The sequence below is a fragment of the Microtus oregoni genome, unplaced genomic scaffold (genome assembly GCF_018167655.1).
Source record: "Microtus oregoni isolate MIOR12 unplaced genomic scaffold, Mior012 000007F_ref0000211, whole genome shotgun sequence".
NCBI classification, from domain to species: domain Eukaryota; kingdom Metazoa; phylum Chordata; class Mammalia; order Rodentia; family Cricetidae; genus Microtus; species Microtus oregoni.
Window position 1 is genome coordinate 4,576,809 of NW_024543066.1, and position 16,737 is coordinate 4,593,545.

Consider the following 16,737-nt stretch of genomic DNA (forward strand, 5'->3'; position numbering starts at 1 on the left):
TTTGCTGTTTTATGGGCAAGGACAAGGCAGTCAAGGAAGCTAAGTTTCATGCCCAGGGTTGTAGGGTTAGTCAGACATGACTGGGATTTAAACCTAGGGAGCGCAATTCTGAAGTTGCGTAACCCGGAGTCTCCTTATGCCAGTGCTTTGGGTTGCAGAGCAATAAAGCCTTGGCTCTCACAAGTAGTTCTGGGAACTACAGTTCTAATTTGAAAGGATGAATCATTATAGACTTCTTACTCTGATGCTTTAACAAAACAGAAGACAGCATATAAAAATACACTTCCCCATATATATATATATATGTGTGTGTGTGTGTGTGTGTGTGTGTGTGTGTATTTTTATGTATGCATGTATGTATTACTTATGGTTCCGTCTTTCTGGATACATGACTATATCTGTGCTGTAGGATTAGTCACTTCATATATAAACACACATAAAGGGAGCCTGTTGCAAATGCACCTGAACACGCATACATGTATCCCCTTCACATTCTACGTGGGCTCATGGACGACCTTCCCAGAGTAAAACTATTGCCATTTTTGATGTTATCCTCCTGGGTAGTCACTGGCCACATCGGAGGCAGAATCTACTTCCAGGCAGAGTTATTCTCCCACATGTCATGGAGGGAGGCTCTGAACAAACTTCTAGAAATATTAAGCAGGCTTATCCCCTGCTCTCAGACCCAGGTATCAAAACCAATGATGATTTGGTAAATAAACACCTGGGTTGTTAGTACTGCTCATCATTTCCAGTGCCCAGTATAACCTCTGTGATGACAGAATGCGAGGAGTCAAAACTGATATTAGGATCTTAAAATAGCCCCAAGCTAAGACTGTCGCTGGCCGCCGCTGGCGCTTCCACCTCTCCTGTCCCTTTGGTTTCCAGGACAGACTGTAACAACACACGCTGGCTCATCTGTGACGTGCCCATGATGGCACAGAGCTGTGCGTTCCCTTCCCCTAGCTGTGCCACGCAGGAATAATTTCGTCCACTGTGCATCTGACCTTGGGCATGCTTGTGCGTTTGCTTGCACACACATCTTTCTTTACAGGCATACGCATTTATATAGTACTAACAACAAGCTGACAGAAGCCATAGGCTCCTCTATGTATGTAAACATATGGTGACATTTTTTCTCTAGAATGGTGTTTGGACTCATGGAATTTTTTTAGGTAGGTGGCCTTTTTTGCATACTTGAATGCTAAGGTGCAAAACTTTCATATTTGACCTATTTTATAGTAAAAGCACCCGTGTTTTATAAAACGTTAAGAACTATGATCTCAGACATCAGGGCAGAGAGCGTGTGCTATCTCAGCTATGGGGATCTGCTCTTCCAGAAATGGAGGTGTGCAGTGTGTCTTTAGGAGATAGGGAAAGAGTGTGTGGGCTGGCCCAGAGGTGTGTCAAAACACAGCCCAGGGGCACACCAATCAGTCCTGTGTGGCCCTCAGTAAGTCACCCACTCTCTCTGACCCTCAGATTCCCCATCTGTGACTCAGGAAGAATTCAGAATGCTTGCCAATGTTACTTCTTCACAAAGGCTGGGTTTTGAAACCTCTCAGATTCCCTTGGCTCTGTGTGCTTAGAGCGCTTGCCAGGCTGCTCAGCAAAGGTAAATGGGCATCAGAAACACAGATGTGACAAGGGGCTGTTTCTGGGAACAGGAGATGAGAGTCCAGTGAGCACTGGCCCTGGCTCCCAGAGGTCCTCAAAGGGCTCTGCTGTGTGTAATCGCCAGAGGCCAGCTGCTTCCCTTTCGCTAAGATGACGTCAACACCTTTGAAGGGATGACTCATTTTGGCACATCATCTTAGGGACCCTTTAGGGGTAATCAACACATGAAAAGAAACACGAAACACTTTCATAACATGCATTTCCCCCTCAGTGCTGATGGCTTTTTATAAAGCAAAACAAAATTCAAATCCTGTTTCTGTGATCTCCATGCTTTTAGTTCACCATGTAACAATGGGGAGATCTACTTGCAGCCCTTGAGAATAGCAATCCAAGGGCAGAGCCACAAGAGACGGAGCATGACGTCCGCAAACCTATTCCTTCAAAGCGACCCCAGAAAACACTCGGAGTGACCCAAAGAGGAGAACACTACCACCACCAGTGCCTGCATTCCTCTTTAGTTGGTTTAACATTGTCATTGCGAAGATTAGCGCAGACCATTAGGCTTGTAGCTAGAGACAGTCTTACACAGGGTGAGCGAGTATTCGAGAGCTAGCCCACTGCGGGCCATATCCCGGCAAGCATCTGAAGTAAACTGCTTACTGAGTACCTCAGTAGGAAGGAACGAGACCTACTGGTACTTTAAAAAGTAATGAAGGAAAAAAAAAAAAGCAAAATAGAAATGTCCTCTTCTTTTGGTTACCTCTGTTGCACATGTTAATCTGGAGAGATTAGAGGTCCCTTCTGTGAAGGGATAAAGGGGATTAGTGTCCCCTGGGTCAGCGCTGACACTGTTGCTCTAAGCCGGGGGTCCTGACCTTGATCATAGGCTCCACTCACTTAATGACACCAACAGCGGGTGTGGTGGGGCTGGACAGAGAGGGACACACACCAGAAAAGGCCAACCCTGGGAGGGCGTATGGAGGGGTAACTACCCTGATCGTTCTTGTCAGAAAGCAAGACTCCCTTCCGCATCCCTGTTAACCAATCTGTGTTGGCTAGGCTGGACTAAATGCTCAGGAATTACTTCATAGATACAGACAGCTCACACCTCACAACTACATCCGGGTCATGACTGACTGCTTTACTGAGGGAGACTTGGAATGCAGAAGTCACTTGTTCCAGGCCATCCAGCCTGGGGGTGAAGAGTTACGTTTTTGGATTGCGGGGGCGGGGCGAGGAGGGATGGCTTTTCTGTGTAGCTTCCTAGCACGGAGAAGCCTCCCTTTAAACTCTCAATCCCTTTGAGCACACTGGAGGGAGACTTAGCAAATCAAAGAACTTCCTGATTTCTTAAGGATGCCAGAAGAGACCGCTGGGATAATTCTAAAGTGTTCCCCCCACCCCAAAGGGCAGGGCTTGTTTCTGGGGTCTGATTAGGCAGCAGCTGTGTTTCTTTCTGGAAGCAGGGGGATGGCCCAGTGACCTTCTCAGTCCCAGCCATTCCTGGGCTTGTGATTCTAGGATTCTGTTTCCCTACTTGGAGATGCAATGCAGACTCCCGGGGCACCGTGGGGGAGCTCCGCTGCACCCTGGGAGCACCCCTTTGGAAAAGTTACCCTTTGTTTTCAGTATTTCTTTTGACAGTTGGGAGAGATGCTGAGCTAAGCAACGCTAGCCTCCAAGGACAGTAAACTTGATGGGGTGTCCCCGTGTTATTTTTTAGAAAAAAGAAAAAAAAAAAGAGATGTTAAGGAAATATTGCAAAACTCAACAGAAGTGCTTCCTCCACCTATACTTAGTTAGAAATACTTGAATGGATTTTCTTTTTTTCCCCGGCGATTTTGTACGAAGATAAAGACAGTATCTTTGAGACACTGCCTAAGACATTCTAAGTCTTTTCTTCTGTAGGGTAGGACCCTTCTGCTTCTGCTGGACCCACACTCTTTGAAAAGCGTGCCAGAGCAGCGAGCATTCAACCACCTCTCATTTCCTTACCCCAAACAAACACGCTTAGCTACCCCCTCCCCCCAGCAAGGTGGGAAAATTGGGGCTGAGCCTCCAGTGGCATTTCCCCCAGCCTAGAGACTGAGTTGGGCAAGGTCTCCTGTCTGATTAAGGACAGTGCTGGCTCTCCATTGACTGAGGATCTTTTTACTTCCCCCACAGAAGACAGGCTCTTGTCCTTGATTTTGATGGTACCTGGCTGCCTTGTTGATGTTTGTAAAGGAAGTATGGCCAGTCATGACTCCTCACGTGTGAGCCTGCATCCTCAGCACCTCCTGATCTCACTCTACACTGACCAACAGCCTCCTGCTCCCCACACAGCAAGTATGACTTCACCCTGAAGCCCAGCCTGAGGGACTATTTCACGGAGCTGTTAGAAGGGAAGCATCTGGCTGCTTCCACATTCTGGGCTTCCGAGGCACGTACCTCACTGTTGGCGCTTTCCACAAAGGATCCCCCGAACATGGCGGCCATCCACTCGCAGCTACAGATCAATAGTGGCTTGTGGGCACGGATGGCTCCATCATCCAAGGTAAACGTCACATCTGCCAAGGATCGAGGAAACAAAACCGTGAACCACTTTTGCAAGGGGTTTTACCCCAGTCTTCTGCTCCGTATATATCCATCAAACTGTATCTCTTGCTCGCGACTCCCAGGTCTACAGATCCTGCTCCAATCCGTACTTCCTAAACATCCAGCTCCAACATCAAGGAGGGTACCTTGAAAAATTGCCCACAGGATCATAACACAAATTCTCAGGGTCAGGAAGTAGCAGAAAGGAGAGGATGATCTTTTTGTGTTTTAGAGTTGGGGTTTGCACAGAGGTTGACACATTTACACATACATAATGACGATCCTGGTGCTGAAAGGTGAATTTTAAACATGAAATTCACAGATGTTTCAGATACCTTGTATACACAGCCTGTAAGTGATTTCAATCAACATGGTTCATTGTTGAAGTCACTGTACCTTTGTAAGATAACCTTTCAATTGAACTAACATTCACGGTTGCTTCGGGACCACCGTGACCGGTGACTGGGATAAATGTTGTTACTTTAATTCTGTCCTGTCAAGACCGGCATGAAGTTTTCACACGCTGACACTCAAAAAGTTAGAGTTGGAATTTGGAGCATTTTGGGTCTTGGATTTTTCAGGCCGTGGGGATGGATATTCAGCACATACAAGACTGGTTCATCTATTGCTTGTTACTGTTTAACCTCAAGTGCCCTACATACCTATCCCCCCCCTCTCTCTATATATATATATACATATATATATATACATACACAGACACACATATATGTGTGTATGTTTCTCTGTGTGTATATGTGTGTGTGTGTCTGTGTGTGGGTACTAACACTCTTCATTTCCAATTTCTTCATCATGAAATTCTTAAGAACACATCCTAAGGAAGTGTACCATGATTGATTGCAGCTAAGAAAATGAAACAATGTTCCGATGCCATCCATTATGTACCTCAGATGTCTCAGTCACCCCTGAAGTGACCTGCCGGGGCCTCTCTTTTGTAAAGGAGTCCCACGCGGACCCCCATTTTTGCTTGGCTCACCTGGGCAGTTAGAGAGGGATTTAGTCAGCTTTCATGCCTACCAGTTAATGGAGCGCGTATTTGCAACACATTCTTTTCAGTAACGCGCACAGAGCTGCTTCTGCACCATGGCAACCAATGTTTGTAGTAAATGTTACCCACTCCTTGCTTTAAAATGAATAGAGTGACTCAGTGTCAGGTCACAGAATATGAATGCGTAGTGCCGTGGCAGGGATTATGGGAGACAGAGACGAAAATAGAGGTAGCCCGGTAAACAGAGCTCAGGAAGTCAACTTGTGCAGTGAAGTCCGCTTCCACTCCCCCCCACACCCACGTCCCGAGACAAAGATTCTAGAATAAAAATAGTATACATGTACCACAGACAGAACAAAGCGAAGGCCAGTAAAACAGACCGGATGCAGTCTCTAGGGAGTTTGCTCTTGGAAGGACACCAACGGCTGTGCGTGGCATTAGTTTGTCAAGATGAAAGAAGAAAGATCAGGACTCAGGAGTACAGGGGCACAGACCGGGGGAGTTGCAGGGGTGGGGGTGGCAGTGGTGATGGCAGTGGTAATACAACGTTCCCCAGGGGCTTCAGTGACCTTATGACCAGAGATCAATGTTGCAGGGACAATGGAGAAGAATGGAACAATGGGCACTGGTCAGAGAACAGATCCCAGAGCCTGGAAGTTCACGTGTCAAGCCCCTGGAGAGAGGCTCATAGTCACCTGATCTACCCTGAGTGCTGGAGGTTGAGGGACTAGGTCTCTGTCGTGGCAAGGCTTGGGTTCTTGTCCTCCCTGCTGCCACTTAGCTGACAAAGTGACCTGGCCTCTCGGGGGCCCTTGCTTCTCAACATCTGTAAGGTAGAAGGACTACCTCTTAGGTCTGACCAGGGTTAACTTCGTTAATTATCTTTATTCTGTTAACTTTATTTGGTCTCATGCAGTCTAGCTAGCATTTATGACCCCCACCCCCACCTGGCACAAAGGCCTTGATGGCTCACTGGGGCCCTGCTCACCTGAGAACGTGCCCTTGCTGAGACACTCTTTGATCCGGTTGGCTTTCCTGACGTGGAAGGCTTTCGTGATCTCCTGGTTCATAAAGGCTTCCTTGTTCATGATATTCTCCACCATCATCCTCAGGTCGAACATCTCCAGGATCTCGGCCATCTGAGCCAGTCCCAGCAAATCTTTCTCCTTCTCATCCAGCTGCCCCGTGTAGAGGAATCGCAGCAGGGTCCGGAAAGGGCCCGACTGCATGGACGAGTCCAGCCTGACCACGGTCACTGGGCCTACCCGCTTCGAAATGGGGTTGACCCGCATCTCCCTGTGCATGCTGACAAACCCCTTGCTCCAGCCGGACAGGGCCTGTGCCTCAGAACCTGAGGCTTCGGTCTGGAAAGTCAGACTCTCCAACAGGACCTGGCCTGAAGAGGCCCCTGGGCCAGCCTGAGGGGTCCTCTGGGGACTTTTTTCCCCTTCCTCGGCTGGGCTAATGCTTTGCACCCGCCCCTGACAATCCCTGCATGGCACCTCTTCTCCAGCTCCTCCACCCCAGCCAGGGGATTCCTCACACTCCATTACAAAAAGGTCGTAGAATTTGGAAGAAGAGGTAGCGAGGTAAATGCGGTGCGCGAAGATGTGCTCCTGACCCTGGAGAAGGAAGAGGACGTCGGCGCACAGAGGGTTGTCCAGTAAACAGGCGGCATCGCTGGTCCCCGTGGACGGACACTCCGGGACCTTGATGACCGGGGGAGGGGCTTTCGGAGGTAGGAAGGGCGCCTGAAGCAGAGGCTTCTGGACTTTTTTCAAGTGGGATTTCCAGAACTGCAGGTGCCGGCGGGAGATGAGGGCTGCGCGGATGGCGTTGTCGAACACATCCTTGATGCCAAACTGGTCAAACACGCTGGTCTCGTAGTAAGGGATGCCGAGTTCCTTCGCCACCTCTCGGCCTTTCTCTGGGGGTAAAATGTCACCTCTCTTTATGGGCCTGAAATAAAAGTATTAAAAGAAAACACATTTAATCATCTAAATTGCTAGATTCCTCATTGAATCAGACAATTAAAAACCCATTTGCTTCTTAAATTTTTACATTTAAAATTCTGTAAGGGTCCCGAAAATTCATAGTCAATGGATACTCCAAGATAAAGGATTTATTACTGCAGAAAAGCATATGCTGTTAGCAGTAACTGAGATAACAAAAGGATTGGCCTTTGCTATCTATGTGGTCTTGAGCAAGATGTTTAACCTCTTTGAAGCCTTAGTTTTCCATCTTTGGAGAGCACGGGCCCTTAAAGAGAGGTTTAAATGAGATAATAAAAATGCCTAGCATTGTTCTTGGTGCTTGCTGCCATGGTCATCTCCACTTCAGTGTTTCAGTTTTAGAACTTCATAATGTATCCACTTACACCGTCTGAGAGTTCTCTAAAGTTCTGCTCTCACTCTGGGGTAAGAAGAAACAGAGGCAGGAAGCTCAATCAGTCTGACAATGGTGCGGCTCGTCTAGAACCTACTATTGGATCCATGAATCCTCTTTCATGTAGTCCCCCCCCTCTTTCCATCAGGCCCTCACGGATCTTTTCTTTGGGCTGGTACACGAGTCTCTTAGTTGGCCTCTGTGGTACTTTGAAGGTAATTGGCCCCTCACAATCTCATAGGGAGCTGCACTATTAGGAGGTGTGGCTTCGTTGGAGTGGGTGTGGCCTTGTTGGAGGAAGTGTGTCACTGTGGGGGCGGGCTTCTAGGTTTCCTATGCTCAGGATACCTCTCAGCGTCTGAGTCGCCTTCCTGTTCCCTGCAAGCCAAGATGTCGGCAACACCACATCTGCCTGCACGCCACCGTGCTCCCTGAATACCATCAAACTCTCCGCCATGACGATAATGGACGGAACCTCTGAAAACTGCAAGCAAATCACCCCAATTAAATGTGTTCTTTATCAGAGTTGCTGTGGCCATGGTGTCTCTTGACAGCAAGGGCTCTGACTAAGGCAGCCTCTCTTCAGAACTCGAGCTTGAAGCTCAGAGTTCCATCACTGCAAGAAAAGCACTAAAATCGCATGGGTAAGGCTGAGCCTGCAACTCTGTGTCAGTTTCTCCTGTTTTCACAAAGCCGGTGGAACAAAGCCCACACCCTTTTGGTCTGGCACACAAAACTCATTTACAATTTAATCAAACCCAGGAAGGCCAATATAAGCAGTGCAGTGCTGGGCTTGTGACATAACCAGGGAAAGATTCCAGAACCGACAAGATGTGATTTGCTACAAATCTTCAAGAAACACATGCTGGATTCTGAAAAAAAAAAAAAGCTCTTAGAAGTTGATCTTAAATACTTTGACACCAAAAGTCATATGCTTCCTAGGCCCTGGTTCAGGAGAACAATGATAAAACTGGATGGAATTTGGATTTGAAGACCTGGAGGGAGGGAGGAAGGAAGAGAAAGAGAGAGGGAGAAAAGGAGGGAGGGAGAAAGGGAGGGAGGGAGAAAGGGAGGGAGGGAGGTCACACCTCAGGGTGCTGACAAGGATGGAAAGATCCAGGGAAAATGGTTCGACTTTAAGCCTCTTCCCGTGGGCCTTGTGTGATCTTTGTCCTGGGGGCTGACTTGAAATTTGCTAATTGATTAACCTAAAGTTTAGCTCTAATGCCCTACATAAACAATCCAAGTCGCTCTACGTAAGGGATGGTCCTATCTGCTGTTGGCCTGTTCTGCCACCCTCTCCACTCACCCACCCACCCCCACACCCAGATGATTCTGAACATTCCATTTCTAGTCCAGGCATGTAGGAACAGAGGGATTGTGGAGACCGAACAGGAGATGCTCTCAACAGTTTCCTCCAGGATGTATGGGGAGCACCACAAACTGTCTCCTCTTATGTTGTCACTGTAATAGCATAAAAAGGGGGGACTGGAGAAGGCTTGTGTAAGCCAGTTAGGTAAATACTGAAGCAAGGCATTGCTATCAGAGCTTTGGGGGAATTTTGTTCTTCAGCAGAGAATATGGGTGTGAAACAGACAAAATTGTTTTATACAAGAATAACTTCTGAGAGCATAGGTTTTTAAAAATTCTCATTTCTTTCTGAAACTGGTATCCACACTGCATGTACTAAAAAAACACCCTAATTAAAAAAAAGTTTTGATACTTTGTTAACATAAGGATTAGACACATTTAAGATGTCTTGTTTGCTAATCTTTTTAAAAAAGATTTTAGGTATTTATTTTATGCATATGTGTGCTTTATCTGCATAGACAACTTAATGCCAGAAGGGGGCATCAGATCCCACTAGAGACAGTTGTGAGCCAGCATGTGGTTGCTGGGACTTGAACTCAGGACCTTTGGAAGAGCAGCTGGTGCTGCTGAGCCATCTCCTTATGTTTTCTTTTTTTGCAAGTAAAACTCCATGTGATTTCCAGGTGTTTGCTTTTGTTTTGTTTATTGAGCCAGGATCTCACTGTACAGCTCTGGCTGGCCTTGAACTTGCTACACAGATCAAGTTGCCCTCAAACTCATGGAGATCCTCCTGCCTCTGCTTCTCAAGTGCTAGGATTACAAGGGAGTGTGCCATCAGGCACAGCTGTGCATGGGTTTTAAAAATCAGACACTGGCCGGGCGGTGGTGGCACACGCCTTTAATCCCAGCACTCGGGAGGCAGAGGCAGGCGGATCCCTGTGAGTTCTGGGCCAGCCTGGACTACAAGAGCTAGTTCCAGGACAGGAACCAAAAAGCTACGGAGAAACCCTGTCTTGATAGATAAATAAATAAATAAATAAATAAATAAAACCGGACACTGGCCCAGTCCTAGCAGTCTGGGCCTGTAATCCCATCCGTTCAGGAGGCCGAGGAAGGCGGGTCACAAGTTCAAAACCCAGCTGTGCTACAGAGTAACCTCCAGATCAGCTTAAGAAATTTAGTGAGACCTTGCCTGGCTCTAAATAAACAGTAAAACGAGGAATGGGGACATGGCTCAGCAGTAGAATGTCTGGTCTGCCTAGAATGTGGAAGGCCTTGGGCTCACTCTACAGTACTGCACAAAACACCAGAAGCCAGAAAAACGCTAGCAACAACACCAACACCAATCTAGACGCGCGGCCGTGGGAATGAAAGCCCATCTCTGTTGGGATAGGTTGCTCGCCAACAACTGCAGCTGATCATTCTGAGCCTTAGTTTATTTTATTCTAATCAGGCATGGTTTCAAGAACGATGCCGTCCTGGGTGGCTAACATTTTGTATAGGACTTCACTCAAATACAGTCCTTCATCCAAAGCATTTCCACACGCCCCAGTTCTTTCGGTGAAATTCCCCTCAAGCACTGGCCAACCCTTTGATTGTGACCCTGGTGAGCGTGGGGAGACATCAGGATGCTCGCTTCATGACGAAATGGCTGACCAACTTTGCAAAAGTCTGTGGCCGGCCGATAGGTGTAGTCTCAGTGACCACTGAAAAATCTAAGCTGCCCGTAAACTACTTCCTCACTGAGGAGCCAGCTGCAGGCGGGGTCCTCGGCTTACCTTGCTAAGGGGCGTCTGGCCCGGTTGACAGCTTCCAGGTCGGCATAGCGGAGGTCAAGCTGGCAGCCGACCAGGACGACAGGCGTTCGAGGGCAAAAGTGCTTGATTTCTTGATACCACATGGTTTTCACATGATTGAGGGAGTTGGGGTTCGCGATTGAAAAGCAGAGGACCACAACATCAGACCTGAAAGGCAACCACAAGATGAAGCTCCCATCACCTTCCCCCGCGTCTCCCTGGCCCTCCTTTATGGTCCCTCTCTCCCCCCCCTTCTCTAACACCATCACGTCACATTTTTAAAAGGGGCTGGATAGGAAACACATCTATGAGTCATGCAGACAGCCTGCTAAGCCCCCACATTCCAGCCCTGCCCGGGCCTGGTGGCTCATTTTCACACCTAGCCATGGAATGCGGATGTTCCCCGGGGTTCCCCATGGAGTGACTTTCCCAAGAGATGGCTGTCCAAAGGGGTTCTGTTCTGGAATTCCCACATGCTGAACTATTTCTGCTCGTGAGAAATAGTTGCAAGATAAAAGGAAATGATCAAGACCCCCCCCACCCTTGACTCCCTGAATAAAACACAAAGGCGGAGATGTCCGACCCCATGAGAGAAAGCGAACAGCCGGTGGAGATGTTGGTAGTATTTGCCGCACGGCGTCAGCAAATACAAAGAAGGAGGTCGGCCCTTCTTGCTCACGCACACAGTTCCGAAGCACGTCCCCTTATCTGCTTCCAAACAGAGAAACCCTGACTAGGCAGAAATTTGGGTGTAAAGCAAGAGGATGAAGTCAGTGGAGGACTTAGACGGTCAGGAGACGTGGTATTCGGCCCCTCCCATGTTATAGGTGATACACAGCAGCGAAAGAAGGGGAGGGGAAGGCTTCTGCTGAAATTTGACATTGGGAGCTTCCATTTTTATAGTATAACTTACCATTCTAGAAGTCAAAGAATCGCTGTATGATACAGTTGCTCAAATATGGTGCTTGGTGGTAGCTGGCAGGCAGGAAAACAAACCTCCCTTCTAGGCTAAAATATGCCGAGTGATCCTTTTTAGAACAGCCAGGCAGGGGAAGTGAAAGCAGGACTGTTTATGCTCGGGGAGTCAAGACTTTCTTGCAAATAAACTCAGCAATAAACTCGTGATTTTATGAGATGTTAATTTATTGCCTTTATTGTTTATGTACTGGGAAGAAGCAAGTCTATGAGTAAAAAAAAAACCTATTCTTAAATCATTAATGAGCTTTTCTTCCTACATATCAATGGAAACAAATATAAGCAGGCGGCCACCGAATTTCTGAGGATAGTCACCTCTGATGCCGAGTGCAGCAGGGTGCTCGCATTAAATGTAATTCTCAAGTTGAGTCTTTCCTTGTATTTGCAGGAAAAAGAATTGCATCAGACCGCAGCAGCACAGAGGCAAAATTCCTGAGTTTAAGATGTCCTCACATTGCAAAAGAAAACCCAGGACTCAAAGCAGGTGACCGTGTTGTTCTGCATGGTGAGAATAATCTCAATGTGAAGGTATTACCAAAGGTTCCTGGAGGCTAGAATAATATGTAAATAATCTGTGTAAAAATATGCAAAAATACGTAAGTGAGAAGCAGGCGTATCTCGTCTTTGAGATTCTGATTTAGTTACTAGAACATTTCTGTGATCAAGTCTTACTTCCAATCAGCGTAAATAACAGTATCCAGTAAAGCCAAGACGTCTTTGAATATTACTTTTTTTTCCTCACAAGTTTAGTTTTCTATCGTTCGTCATCCTGTTTATATTGGGTAGGTAATGGCGTCCTATAAGCTCTGTTCTGATCGTAAGATAAAGCTACCACAGAATTTTGGCATGGTGAGAATAATAGGTGTGGCTCAGCCTCTCAGACAATGAATTCGGCAAATACATCCCTTGTCCAAGTTGAGGACTACTTTGTGTGTGCGCACATATGTGCGTGCACGTATGTGAAATGCATATCATGCTCTCTTGTTCTAGTCGGTGCCTTCAGTCTCCCTGCCAAGGCATGCAGCTGTGAGGAGACTCATTCTAAGAACTTCATTTCTATGACAGACACGTAACTAAGTGTCAATCCTGCTGTTTAAATTTATCATGTAGCAAGTGAGGTTTGGAAACCAGAGCTGGCTTGGTTGCCAAGGTAACTGTGATACCACTCATGACACGGAACACATGGGAGTTTCTAGCCGGAGGATGTGCAAGCAAGCCCAGGACCTGGGAGGGGTGATGGACCAATGGGGTCTTCTCACAGCAGCACCATGGCAATGACACGGTGCAGGTCCAGAGGCCTCAGTGTCCTACCGTGTCGCTTCCGTGTCTAAATGCTTGAAATCTGTGGGGGAACTGGGAAAAGAGCCAACATTCTGCGCCCGTGTTGCCTCGGGATTTAAGAGTAATATGCATTGAGAACACTATTATAGATGTTCAAATAACCCATTGAGTTAAAAATCCCAGACTGTTTTTCTTTTGTCTTCTTACCTGGCTGCTAAGAGAACTTATTTTAGAGTGAAATCAGTTAATAGTAAGATCATATACTAACTACTAACTCGCTTTTGTTTCAACCACGTTGATTAGATACAAATGTGGGAGAAGCCTGGTGTGTGCCGTGTGGTGTGCGCTCTCCTCCGGTCTTGCCATCCAACGGGCAAATTGCAGCAAAGGCTGTGAGAGTCCATGGTCAAAGAGACGGGGCTATAGACAGAGATGCCCGTGACGCCCCCTTCCAAATGCCCTTTCCTAACTGGCAGTATGCCAGCATCCTCTGTGGTCTCACACCCATTAAAATCAAACAACATGAACAGAAACAGAGGAGGAATGGATAGGGGTGGGGAATGGGAAGAGAGTGGGAAGGGGGAACTATAGCCAGGATAAATTTAACTAATAACAAAAAATAAAAACTCAAATAATATTAACTACCTCACTGAGTTAAAAAAAAACCCAGAAAGTAAATAGCGTATAAATATTTGAACATTTCAAAAAAAAAAAATCAAGCAACTATTTAGAGAATTCCATCTATTCCTTTTAGACGCCAGCCTTTCTTTCTACCTAGTTCAAGGCAGGAGACTCGCAGCTAAGAATATCTCCAGTTTGGGGCAGGATTCCAAGGAGTTTGGAGATAGGCATTCTTGTGTAGGGACTGTTTAGTGTCTGACATAAACCCGTATTTAAAAATGCCACTCCCAGGGAAGACAAATAGGGGAGAGCAGCTTTTAGAAGTTCGGTCTCCATGGCTCTGTTATTGTTTTGTTTTGTTTCATTTTGCAGAGTGGGTTTAAAAATAATCGTGGACAATGTGAGGAGGATGTCTCCACAGGCTTGGCGGTAAGGGTTGTCTAGAAGTGATCTCAGGCTCCATTTCAGTTGTGAAAAGAATGGTTGGATTTAAATGGAATTCTTGCAGCTTCCCGGGGTAGAAACCAGGAGCACTCAGAGACCAAGCCCTGGGTGGATGGGACTTTAAACCTCAGAATTTCAAGAGTGAGAAGGGGCGCAGGAGGAAGGTTGGGATGCATATTGTATTGATTTCTAATTTAAAAAATCATGACTGGGATAAACGGGCTTATTAGACAAAGTCAAAAACACACAGGGGCTAAGAATGCACCCTTTTGTCCATTAGCACATAGAATCGGCGAGTGCAATTTTTTTAAGAGAAAAATGATTGCTTGTTCCTAAGGGAGAATTATCAGTTTGTTTCACTTGGGTGTCTATCAAGTCAGGTCTACAAAGTAACATATTTTGACTGGTTAAAATTGGTCTGGAATCAATGGTAGAGCCATTGGGCATGTCCAGCATCAGAAGAGAGAGGCAGGGGTGGGAGAGGGGCCAGGTCACCCAAGACTGTAGGGGCCCAGGTCAACCTTAACTGTGTCTGTTTTTCTTTGTTGTATATTAAATAAACCCCAGAGGCATACTTTCCCTGTTATCTTTCGGGGGAGACACCGGCCAAAGACAGCATGTGAAGGGTTGTTAGAGATGCCAATGTGAAGTGTTTGTGCCAGGCCAGGGCTAATCTTTGTTGGAACATTAAAGAAATCCGAGAAAGGTCGTCCATTCCACATACCTTGTCCGGAGCCAGACTCAACACCAAATAGCAGGGGTCTCCAAGGCTGTTTTTATAAGCACAGGCTATTGGTGGAAAGAGCTTGGAGAAGCTACCAGAAGCTTAAAGGCACTGATTGTTAGGAATGCCATTTCTATATTCGTTCCCATCTCTGCTGGGCCCCTCGGCCTTGCCACGGGCGTCACGCTGAAGGGCCTGTGGACCTAGGTTTCTTTACCTTATCTCTTGTTAAGTCAAGAAGGAACCCCGAAGTCACCTTTTATCTAAAAACCTCACATCAGACCTCTCTGACAGGCAATGCGAATGAAAACGTATTCTATCTGGCCTTCAGAATGAAGGGAGTCGGGTGGCTGGCTGCATGCCCTTCTCCAGGGTGCCTGGCTCAGCGTGGACATGCAAGACTAACACTGAAGTGCAGAAGAAGCCTGTGCAATATTCCCCCAAGTTCTGTATGGGATCGCCTTTTTTTAATTACCCATATCTTCTCTTAAAACTTTCATTCTGTGTTCAGACCCTGCTACTTTATAAACCATCATTACCTACACCTACTTTAACTTTTCTAGGGGAGATCCCATGAGCTGTATACAGGTAGGGGCCATAGTCATATCCAAACAGGCTTTCTTTGCCAGTGCCCGGGCATCCACTTCTTGCCGAGATTCAAGCAAGGAGTTTCTGACCTCCAGCTGTGGGCCTTCGAGTTCCCTCTCCCTGCTGATCACTGAGGTAGGTTCTTCCCAGAAACCTTTCGAAACCATTCACGCCGACCACACACTTCTCATGCACCGTACTCTGACCGTGTGACGCACACAGACACATTGAGACAGCACAGGACAGCTGGGAGCATGGCAGAGGGTCAGAGCGCGTGGCTCTGGGTTTTAGTAGGGGAGCAGCCTGGGTGTATGAGATGTGGAGGAAGTTGTCAGAGATGGTGCACACGACTGGGTCGGAGATGGATGGCTGGGGAAGCTCGAACTCATGGAGGATGGACAGGACAGGCCTGTGGGGGTAGGAGGTGGGGGTGCCTGGTTGGGAGCTCTGGGGAGAGCAGGGCAGAAGAACCATGCAGGGCCCCGGATGTGAGCGGAGTAATCAAGCCAATACTTTACCAAGAGCAGAGAGGCTTCTTTAAGTACAGATGTTATGTGGGGGAAACTGTCAAAACATCCTGAAATATATCCAGATTTGGGAGTGATTAGCATGCGTGACTATTGTAAATGCAGTTTCACCAGGAAGTGACAGGCTAGACCCGGCTCCCTCCACCCAACAGAAATCTGGCCAAAGCAAACCTCGCTCTTAAGAGTCGGCAGGTGGCCATGACAGCCTGCCAGTGCCACCAGAGAGTGCAGACAACAGTAGAGTATTCACAATGGCTGGTCCCTCCACTCTAGCACAGATGCCACAGCAGTGAGCGGCCTTACCAACCAAAGTGGTGGGCTGTGGCCATGGCTGACCTTGATCACTAACAGGGATTTAGAATCACATAGGATAGACACCTTTGCACGCGTCTGTTAGGGCAGGTTTCTGAGAAGGTTTATCTGAGGAGAGAAGACCTACCCTGAATATAACTGATGGTTGAGGCCTCAAACCGGATAAACCTGAGAAACAGAGCTGAGCACCAACGTTCTTTTCTCTCTGTTCCCTGACAGTGGTTATCCTGGTCGCCACAGGTTGACCCACAGACCCGATTCTTACATAGAGCTGAGACCGGCTGTGTTTCTAGACTATGAGCCCAGACAGACCCTTGCTCTGTTAAGTTGCTCCTGTCAGGTATTCTGTGCCTGCTGTGGGAAAGCAACTGACACAGCTGTCATCTGGCAGCCCCAGGCCGTTTGCTCCCACACCACTACACAGTTAGGGTCTTCCATTTCAAGCCGTCATTACCAGGAGAAAGCAGAACAAGAGCAAAACTGAGTGGTGTCCCATCGACTTATTGAAACAAATGAAAGGCCTCATTGAATGCCTGGCTGATAGACATGAAAAACTCTCCCAACTCCTGACGT

The 16,737-nt window shown here is 47.3% G+C and overlaps 1 protein-coding gene across 2 annotated transcripts in view; it reads right to left on the reverse strand.

The window, feature by feature from the left end:
• Positions 1-16,737, reverse strand: part of Rhobtb1 (Rho related BTB domain containing 1) — a 111,053-nt gene that overhangs the window by 11,376 nt on the left and 82,940 nt on the right. For both annotated transcript variants that reach the window (XM_041656357.1, XM_041656358.1), the window contains 3 exons: positions 10,675-10,860; positions 6,189-7,159; positions 4,048-4,166 (listed from right to left, as the gene is read on the reverse strand). In XM_041656357.1, the coding sequence (XP_041512291.1) occupies positions 4,048-4,166; positions 6,189-7,159; positions 10,675-10,860 (1,276 nt within the window). The remainder of the gene's footprint in view (positions 1-4,047; positions 4,167-6,188; positions 7,160-10,674; positions 10,861-16,737) is intronic.